The sequence below is a fragment of the Panthera onca genome, chromosome D3 (genome assembly GCF_046562875.1).
Source record: "Panthera onca isolate mPanOnc1 chromosome D3, mPanOnc1 haplotype 2, whole genome shotgun sequence".
In the NCBI taxonomy this organism is placed as follows: domain Eukaryota; kingdom Metazoa; phylum Chordata; class Mammalia; order Carnivora; family Felidae; genus Panthera; species Panthera onca.
In genome coordinates this window covers 68,628,770-68,639,211 of record NC_138350.1, presented here as the reverse complement: position 1 = coordinate 68,639,211, position 10,442 = coordinate 68,628,770, and the positions used below count along the sequence as shown (strand labels likewise).

The 10,442-nt window shown below is 43.2% G+C and overlaps 1 protein-coding gene and 2 non-coding genes across 4 annotated transcripts in view; 1 reads left to right on the top strand and 2 right to left on the bottom strand.

Annotated features, from left to right (window-relative positions):
• Positions 1 to 790: 790 nt before the first annotated feature.
• LOC132666150 (small Cajal body-specific RNA 18) lies at positions 791 to 873 on the bottom strand. Its single transcript, XR_009604526.1, has one exon.
• A 77-nt stretch (positions 874 to 950) lies between these two features.
• On the bottom strand, positions 951 to 1,093 carry LOC132666155 (small Cajal body-specific RNA 17). The gene has a single exon (XR_009604530.1).
• Positions 1,094 to 1,355: 262 nt separating this feature from the next.
• The window catches only part of ACAA2 (acetyl-CoA acyltransferase 2), a 34,093-nt gene continuing 25,006 nt past the window's right edge, over positions 1,356 to 10,442 (top strand). Inside the window, exons 1-2 of one of the 2 annotated variants that reach the window (XM_060611850.3) lie at positions 1,356 to 1,830; positions 7,926 to 8,092. In XM_060611850.3, the coding sequence (XP_060467833.3) occupies positions 1,815 to 1,830; positions 7,926 to 8,092 (183 nt within the window). In that variant the 5' untranslated portion in view covers positions 1,356 to 1,814. The remainder of the gene's footprint in view (positions 1,831 to 7,925; positions 8,093 to 10,442) is intronic. The other variant, XM_060611851.3, reaches the window with a different exon arrangement.

Sequence of the window (10,442 nt, the reverse complement as noted above, 5' to 3'; positions counted from 1 at the left end):
TAAATCGACTATCAATTTCCAGCATTCACACAAATTAAAGTAACAGGAGAAAAGGAATAAATCTGAGGGTCTTTTTAGTTTTACAGCTGATGGCAGTTTGGGTTACAAGAAGGTATATACTTGCACAATTCAACCAATTTAAGATTTGCACATGTGACCACATGGAAACTCTGCCTTAAGCAAAGCTGTAAATGTTGATGTCTAACGTGACATGAGCCAAGTGTTCATGGACTTAAGAGTATAACTTAACCCTCTCATCTGCCATTTCACTTTCCTCCATTTTCAGTTACCCAAAGTCACTTGTGGTCAACCAGGGTCCCCAAAGCAGATGATTCTCCTTCTAAGGTGTCAGAAGGTCAACGGTAGCCTAAGGCTGTGTCACAATGTCTAGACCTTTACCTCACTTGACTTCATCAGGTAGACATTTGATCACCTCACATTATCACAAGGTATTTTGAGAGATAAAGACCACATTCAGATAACTTTTATTACAGTATGCTGTGTGCTATTGTTAATCTCTTACTGTACCTAAATTATAAACTTTATCATAGGTATGTACATACAGGAAAAAAAAACATAGTATATATAGGACTTGGTACTACTTAGTTTCAGGCATCCCCTAGGGATCTTGGACCGTATCTCCCTCCCCTCTCCCCGTAAGCAGGGGAGGAGTCCCTGAGGGTTCACAGAAAACCTCAAGGCAACCCAAGGCAGCTTCCCAGGCATAGGAACCTGGCCCACCCCAGAGCCCTGTGGCTGCGCCTCCGCCAGCCTGGTGTCCTGTTCGCCCCGGTCTCAGTCAGCTCTCAGCACACACTCCATCACCTGGTTCCTAGAACTCAGATTGCGCAGTGGTCACGTCATCATCGACCAGGGCTCACAGTTACAGCGGCAGAGGCCTTCCTAAAGCTCCCTCATCTCCAGCCTACCCGCTGCCCCTAATCTCCCGACTCCCGGTCCCCAGCCCCACTTCGCCAGACACATTTTCATAATCTTTTCAGGCTCCGGGCTAGCGGCATCGCCAGCAACGGGGCCTGATCATATAAGGAAAATACTGCGAGCTCATCGGGGGCTATATCGGGGACTCGGGGCGTCCCTGCCCTAAGACACTCACTACCCTCCCTCGGACGCCAACCTCCCCACCCCACCACCCTGCTCGGCCCGCCAACTGGCTTCCAGTCCCAGGGTCTCTCTCAAACCCAGGGGCCTAGGCCTCCAGCGGTCCGCGCAGCCGCACTCCGCAGCCAGCCAGCCAGCCCCAGCCAATCCGCTCGTGCCGTCCTCCACGCCCTGCCCACCCCCCAATTTCCGGCCAGCGCGGGCCAGCGCCCCCCATTCCTCTGGCCCCTTCCGCCTTGTGGCTGTCTCGGCGTCGGGATACCTGGTCCAGTGATGATGAAGATTTGCTGGGGGATGAAGGGGAACATTAATTACAGGGGCGAGTAGAGGGGCCAGGGATAGGATGGACAGGGTAGAGTCAAATCATCCTCTCGCTTTAGAGGTAAAATCTTTAAAAGCAAAAATGTGAGGGGGAGATGCGCTGGCAAGGGACGCTCTTTGCTGCAAGGCCCGGCTGCTGGCAGAGTTGTGGTTCCCACGCTAATGCGCAAAGAGGGTGGCGTGTTGTCTAAAAGGAAATAAGCTCCCTCCAGGCAGAGGCCGCAGCCAACCAGCCGGCCGGGCCCGCGAAGTGAGTGAAAGGGCGAGGGCGTGGCTTCGTGGGGCACCGCCCTCACGTCCTTAAGTTGGGGTGTGGGCGGGCGCCCCTCTGCGTCGCTGGAGGGGGAAGTCTGCGCCGCGTCTCGCTCGCCGCCATGGCCCTTCTCCGAGGTGAGCGCCGCTAGGGTCTTATCGGCGGCAAGGGGATTTGCTAAAAAGCCCAACCAGAAGGGATTGGTCGGGCCTAGGAGAAAACGTGCTTGTAAGGCACTAGCGACAGCAGGGCAGTTTCCCCTGAGGGTTGAGGACAAGATTTGCCAGCTTCTGAGCTTGAAGGTCAATACCGTTCTTTGCGTAGACCCCGCCCCACCCCGTTAGAACTGGGGCGGTGCCTTAAGCACCCGGCGGTCTAGGGCAGGGGATTGCATCACGGAGGAGCCGCAGCCTCTGACTTGGTCCGGGGTGGGGAAGGCTTATGGGGAGGAATTGATGGTCTCTTAGGGTCGTTTCTGCCCCAGTGACCTGCTCCACCAGATGTGTGGTGGTATTCTGTTGGAAGACCAGCTTGCTCCCTTTACCTTCCATTACTTTAGATTGACTGACTCCAGGAAAGTGCAGTCACTGAGTACATAAATACTAGGATTATTAACTTTAAAATATATATATATATGTAAACTGCCTTCTTATAACAAATGGTCGCAGTCAGTGGAATTTTAACTTTAAGGAACAAGAAGAACCAATCCCCCAGTTTTTTATGAACACACATCCCAGTGCTTGGTAGGTGGTTGCTCCCAAGGAAGAGTTGTCTCACTATTTGGCTTTGTTGGCAATGTTTGTGTATCCCTTCTAGGCACCTAAGTATGGCTGCCAAATGACTTCAGAAACAAGTGGGTGCTTTTAGCAGCAGTTGTTCTTAGTTTGTTCTGATTGCTCTTAGTAGTTGATTTGGTTATATGAATTAATATTTACCTAACAGGGTGACAGAAAGGAAGGTGGAGTTAATCATTTGCCTTCTAGTGGCTTTCCACCCCCACCCCGCACCCCCCCCACCCCCGCCCCGTGCTGTCATATCAGCACACCTGGCAAGCCCTTTGGCAACCAGTGACCTTTTCACTATCTCTGTAGCTTTGCCTTTGCCAGATGTCATGTAGTTGAAATCCTGCATTATGTAGCTCTTTTAGGTTGGCTTCTCTCACTTTCCAATGTGCATTTAAGCTTCCTCCATGTGTTTTCATGATCTGATAGCTCATTTATTTTTATTGCTGAATAATATTCTGTGGTATGGATGTGCCACATCCATTCACCTACGGAACAACATCTTGGTTTCTTACAAGTTTTGGCAGTTATAAATAAAGCTGCTGTGAACATTCATGTGTAGGTTTTTGTGTGGACGGAAGTCTTCAACTCATTTGTATAAATACAGAGGAACAGTGATTGCTGGATAATACGGGTAGAGTATGTTTTGTTTTATAAGAAACAGCCAAAATGTCTTCCATAGTGCCTGTATTTTGCATCTGGCAGCAACGAAATTTTTGTTCTGCATCCTCACCAGCATTTGGTGGTGTTAGTGTTTTGGATGTTAGCCATTCTAATACTTTAATAGCAGTATCAACTGTTATTCTAATTTGTACGTCCCTAATGACATATGATCAGCATATTTTCATATGGCTACTTGCTATCTTTATATCATCTTTGGTGAGGTATCTATAAAGATTTTTTGCCCACTTTTTAATTGGGTTGTTGGTTTTCCTGTTGTTGAATTTTAAGATTTATTTTTGTATTTTGGATACCAGTCCTTTATTAGATAAGTGTCTTGTAAATATTTGCTCCCAGTTTGCAGCTTGTTCTTGTCATTTTTCTTTAACGTGTCTTTCGAAGAGCAAAAGTTTTTAATTTAAATGACATTCAACTTAATCACATTTTTCTTTCATGAATCAGACTTTCGGTGTTGTATTTAAAAAGTTATTGGGGCACCGGGGTGGCTCAGTGGGTTAAGCCTCTGGCACTTGATTTCGGCTCAGGGCATGATGTCACGGGTCATGAAATCAAGCCCCCGTTGGAGCCTGGAGAGCAAAGTTTGCTTGGGATTCTCTCTCTCCCTGTCTCTCTGTTCCTCTCCCAAGGGCTTGCTTGCACACGCATGCGCACATGCGCTCTCTCTCAGTCTCAAAATAAAGAATAACATTAAAAGTTATCACCAAGCCTGAAGGCACCTAGATTTTATCCAGTATTCTCTTCTAGAAGTTTTATAGTTTTTCATTCTACATTTAAGTCTATGGTCCATTTTTAAAAATGTTTATTCATGTTGAGAGAGAGCACGCACATATGCACACACAAGCAGAGGAGGGGACGCAGAGCCTGATGCAGGGCTCAATCCCACGAACCGTGAGATCATGACCTGAGCCAAAACCAAGACATGGATGCTTAACAGACTAAGCCACTCAGACGCCCCAAGTCTGTGATCCGTTTTGAGTTAGTTTTTATGAAAAGTTTAAGGCTGTGTCTGGTTTTGTTTTGCTTTGTTTTGTTTGCATGTGGGTGTCCAGTTCTGTTGAGAAAATAAGTAAAATTATACACCATAAGATGGCCCACAGGACTAACATAAATTCTAGTTCCTAGCTTAGAGACTCTTCCAGGTTCTTCCTGCCCTGCTTGCCACGCACCAAATACTACAAACGCAGAATGCGGTTGTAACAGACGATAAATTGTCTCCCATGCTTGTGCTCAGGACTCAGATCTCTGGAGAAGGATCTCCTCTGAGCCTGCCAATGTAAAATAAAACTCCGATCCACCAAGATCTCCCAGTGCCGCTTGTTTTTTCTGACAGTGATCCAGCCTGGTTCTGTGACAGTTCCAGGGCCATTTGCTGAAAAGACTACCCCTTAATCCATTGAATTGCTTTGTTCCTTTATCAGACTTGGTTCCCCTATCAGACCTTGTCAGACTTTGAGGTTCTGACCCTTTGTTATTTTTCCTGTTCTTCCGGTTGGATAATTTGTTTTTACCTGTGTTCCAAGTTACTGAATCTTTTTCTTTTCCTTTTTTTTTTTTTTTTTTTTTTTTAATGTTTATTTATTTGTGAGAGAGAAAGAGACAGAGTGCCGGCAGGGGAGGGGCAGAGAGGGGGAGACACAGAATCAGAAGCAGGCTCCAGGCTCTGAGCTATCAGCACAGAGCCCGACAATGGGTGGGCTTGAACTCACGCACCGTGAGATCATGACCCAAGCCAAAGTCAGACACTTAACGGACTGAGCCACCTAGGCGCCCCTGAATCTTTCTCCTTTTATTTCCATTCTTCTGTTAAGCCCATTCAGTGGATTTTTTATTTCAGATATTTTTCAGTTTTAGAATTTCCATTTTGATTTATAGTTTCTATTTTTTTACCGTTTATTATGAGCATATTTTCCTTTATATCCTTGAGCACAGTTACAATAGAGAGTTGCTTTAAAATCCTGTCTTTTAATTCTAACATTTGGGTCATGTTGGGGTTGGTCTCTGTTGATTGTCTTTTCTCTTGAGAATGAATCATATTTTCTCATTTCTTCATATGTGCAGTAATTTTGGATTGTAGCATGGACATTGCATATGAAACATTGTAGAGGCCGAATACTGTCATATCCTTTCCAAATGTGTTGGTTTATTGATTGTTTGGTTGGCTGTTTATTTTTGCAGGCAGTTGATTTGGCTGAACTCAGACAGCAAACTCTGTCTCCCCTGTAGAGGGCAATAGCTCAAATCTCAGTTCAGTTAGCCTTAGCTAAGGTATAGATGCGTGGTTAAGGGGTCAGACAGATATTTAGGCAGAGTTTATATGTATATGATTTGGGCTCCCCGTGTGGTCCTCTCCTTTCCCAGATTCATTCTCATTTACCAGTGGCTGTGGTTGGCCATGAACTCAGTTCTCTGAATCGTCAAGCCAGTGAGATTGTGAGTTTCTGAGTTCTAGCCATTCACATAGTGTGGACTGCTTGCCTTCAAGTCGGAGGCTATAAACAGGTTGAATGCTCACCCTGTACTGTTCCTTTCTTCCATATCTTCTCCACATCTGCCCAGTTTTGTTCATTCTCCAACGCCTTCAGGTAGTCATTTTTCTGTATTGCCACTGTTATCTGCAGGAGAGTTGGTCAGATAGCATACTAGGCCATGACCACACACAGGCTGTAATGAAATTAGGAAGAAGACATGGGAAGGCAGAAGAAAAATGAAATAAAACACCAGTATAAAAATAGGTAGACGGGTGCCTGGGTGGCTCATTTGGTTAAGCGTCTGACTCTGGATTTTGGCTCAGGTCATGATCTCATAGTCCTGAGATTGAGCCTTGCATTGGGCTCCACTTGGAGCCTGCTTGGGATTCTCCCCCTCCCCCTCCCCCTCCCCCTCTGCCATTCCCCTACTTGGGGCTTGCTTACACTCTCTCTCTCAAAAAAAAAAAAACAAAGTAGAGACTGTTAAGTGACAAGAATTAGAAGACATTTGCAAAAATTCAGGAAGGTATAGTGGCACAGAATAATCTATCAGAACAAAATATTTGTCATACCCTGAACTAATATTCATGGTCTTGTAAATACCTGAATAGTCTATCTGTAAAGAACTCATTGGATCTGTTCTAAATTATAGTTGCATATGTTACTCCTAACTCCTAACATTCTTTTGGACTGTGGGTTTCTCAAAGTAGCAATGAAAGGAGAAGGTGAAGTTTTTTTTTTTTAGGGTAGGTTTAATTTGTTCCATGGAAAGATGTCATCTCCACTAATATAAACAGGAGAATTGTACTTAAATAGCAGGAATGGTATAATGTTTGTATTGTCTCAATTCCAGGTTAATATCTTGGCACAAGCCCATTGTTAAAAGCCCCATAATTTCTTGGCAAAATGTGGAAATGTGAGCACAGATTGTTTTGGAGTATACCAGTGTATACGTATACTAGTGTGTACGAAGCGCCAAGCATGAGATCTGTCATGTATTAAGTGCCACCTGTATGTGCCTCTGAAATATTTACCTTGCAGGATTGTTGGGAAGATTAGATAGTATACGAAAAGTGATAAAGTGTCGGTGCCTAATAAGCGTTAGTGTAATGAAACTATTATAATGGATGTGCAAGTTTTGCATCACCCAACTCTAGTGGACATCACATCATCAGAGACTTATGTAACTATAGCAGATTGGAGGGGAGAGGTGACAGTAGAGTGTCTTGGGAAAGGACAGTTTTTATTTATTCGCACCAGGACATCGGTTGGATTGATAGTAATACCATAAATTTATAGTGCTAGTTTACATTAATACATGTATAGATAATGCCCCTGTTTTCTTTGCAGTTAGATCAAATGCAGGAAATTTTGTTGTATTCTAAGTAGCGCATTTTAATAGGATACTGGCAAACTAGAAATCCTTTAGAAGAAAGCAGGGAGAACTAATGTCAAATAAAGAAGTGTGGAAAGATGCTTTTTGTTTACTTAGGGAAAATACGTGTTTTTTATCTACTTAGGGAGGGAGTGTTTAGATCCGGGATATTTTACAGGTTAGTGGACTCCAGATCTGGAGGGGATGCCCATGTAAAAGGTGATCTTTTTTGCCCACTTTATTCTAAGGCTAAAAGATAATAGTTAATATGATTTGGAATTTGTAATGGAGTCATCCTGTGGCTCCAAAAGGAAAGGCGTGTATAGTTCACATTCAAAGCATCATAAATTCTAGAAACTATTTGGGATGCATTTGGGTTGAACTCAGATTGTTGGATTGAAGACTTGGTGAGAGGAGCCAGTTCAGTATGAGGAAAAATCATACTTCAGGTTGTCCGTTCACACAGTGGACTATGAAAGTTTTCTAGCAGAGGAATTTTTTTTTCTGTCTCTTGTCAGGAATTTCCTGTGGGGTGAGTGGTTGGCCTGAAACCTCAAAAAGAATTTCTAGTGTGGAGATTCGTTGGTTCTATGACTAGGCAACATACTTCAGCACATCAAAGAAACATTGCAGTTTTAGACAAATGTTTCTAGCATCCTAAGTCACCAGAGGCTAAGAACGCAGAGTGGATTTATGTTCCAGCAAGCAGTATATAGTTCTTGGTGCCAGCATGTAGGTACTGCTCCAACCGATAACCCCTAAGACTGCTTCCAGGAGTGTGACCCGTTCTGTGTATTATTATGCGACAAAAATTTTCAGTTATCTAATTGAAAATGGTGCCTTAGATACTAAGGTTTCACAGTGTGATTATTTAAATAAAGCATGTTAGGGACACTGGCTATTCAAATCTCTCCTCATTCCAATAGGTGTCTTCATCGTGGCTGCTAAGCGAACGGCCTTTGGAGCTTACGGAGGTCTTCTGAAAGACTTCACGGCTATTGACTTGACTGAATTTGCCGCCAAGGCTGCTTTGTCTGCGGGCAAGGTCTCACCAGAGACCATTGATAGTGTCATTGTAGGCAATGTCTTACAGGTTAGTAGGGCAGAAGGGAGGTGTTCATTCTTGTTGCCGGATGTTATTAAAAAATAATGTCTTTAACATGTCTCGCTGGTGAACTAGTTAATAATAGTTAAAGGTATTTATGATTTAAGTAATCCTCTGACTCTACAAGCAATGGCATTTATAATTCAAAGCCACATATAATTTGGGAGCTATCTGTCTGTCTCATTGGGGTTATATTTCATTGCTTCTTAAATATTAGATTCATTTCCTTGACTCATCTCAAGTTAATTGGTTCTCTCTGTATCGACTAAGGAGGGTAGAAAACCCAGTCCACACAACACATCTCCTATGAATTCTTAAATCGTAGGAGCTCGGTCAGTATTTTTTGTCGGAAATAAGAAGTTCCTCTACCTTCTATCTTTCTGTGTTATGGAATACATACTAGGTCATTCATTTGCAGATAATGAAAACTGTGTATTCCTTCCTGGCGTGGCCAAGAGGTGAGGGCTCCTTTTACCCAGCCTTCATCGGTTTGACAGAAGTGCTACATGGAATGCATCTCTGCTGAGAGTACTGAGGCTCTGTCGCTGTTCTGCTGGCTCAGGAAGTGGTTGTTCCATACAGGAGAGGCAGGCTGAGAAGACTGGAGGCTGCTCTGACCCCCTTCACCAAGTGCTCAGCTCGTAGGGTGGGGATAAGGCTCAGAAACAGGTGTGCAGTTATTTCCACCCCCAACTCTAGAGCCATGACTCAAGAGATTTTGCTTCTACCCAGAACGGGTTTTGTTTGCAGTGGAGGATAGAGGACTTGATTCATTTTTGTGGCAGAATACTATTCCATTGTATGGAATACTGCATTTTGCTTGTCCATTATTCATTATTCTGTTGATCTTAATGTGTGTTATGACTTCATTAACATGAAACTCTTGGCCAGCAGCGCTATAACTAGTGCCTGGTTGAAGTTTCTCTAACACGTATTTTTTCCCTGCTGTCTTCTACTTAGGCACGCTAGACAGCATTTCAGCACTCTGCTTGGGGTTATTTTGAATAGCACAATCACCAACAGAAGCCGCAAAAATGCAAACACACACACACACACACAAAACCCTTGGCACTAAGTAGACTGCAGAAAGGACATCTGTTTATAACATGAGAGCTAAGACAAGAAGGCCAAGTGTCCCCTTGTTCATCCTCAGCTGGGAAAGTGTGTATCACATTAGACAACTACAATTTTCCTCCACCCTGTACATGTCTGGAAATAACCACAAAAGTGCCACAGGTATTGATTTGGGGGTTACAAATACATTTTAACAATTAGGTGAATTTGCAAGTATGGAATCTATGAATAATGAGAATCGACTGTATTTTGAACTTCTCCATATGTGTTTTGAGAGGTACTAAAGGTACTAATGTATTGTGTTCTAAGAAACTGTAATATATGCAAATAGCTTTATTATAAGGAATAATTAAATGAGTTCCGGAGGTCAAAAGGTATAAATAAACTTCCAGCTATAAAATAAGTAAGTCTTGAGGATATAATGAACAGCATGATGACTATAGTTAATAATACTGTACTGCATATTTGAAAGTTGCTAAGAGAGTAAATATTAAAAGTCCTTGATGGGAGAAAAACGAACAAAGGCCAATTTTGCTGCCGCTCCTAGTCTCAGGCAGAATTCCTGAGGCCTACAGATTATAACACTCCTACAACTCCTTCAAGGACTTCCTTTCATGTTTTATCACTATAGCTGTGCTCTTAAGTGTTACTTACCTCTGATAACTGTAAACACCCTCCCCCCAGGATATATGTTAGCAATCATCTTTCAAACTTGTGGCCCAGTGATCTCCATCTAAAGGGTCTCAAGACTAATGTGTTACTAGACAGTAGTAAAGAACATTATCTTAACAGCAGCCAGCCCCTCAGGGTCCTGAAAGCCTTGCTTCCAAATTCCTTAGAGTCTTAACGCTATCCCTGACTTCCACTAACTAGAAGTATATAATCAGTCACTCCTCACAACGCCGGTGCAGCTCTTTCTGCCCACGGGTCCTATCCATGTGCTTTAATAAAAGCACCTTTTTGTACCAAAAACGTGTCAAGAATTCTTTCTTGCCTGTTCACTCTCAGCCCCACATCAGTCCTCATCACAAGAAAAAACATTTTTGTAACTGCGTACGGTAACAGATGTCAACTAGACTTACTGCGGTGATCATTTTCCAATACCTACAAATATCGAATCCTTTTGTTGTACGCTTGAAACTAATACAACATTATATGTCAGTTACACCTCAATTGAAAAATAAAACAAGAATAATTAGGAACTTTTTTTAAAAAGGTAAGCTCTGAGTAAGATTTATGGAATGTAAAAAGCCAGAAGAAACCC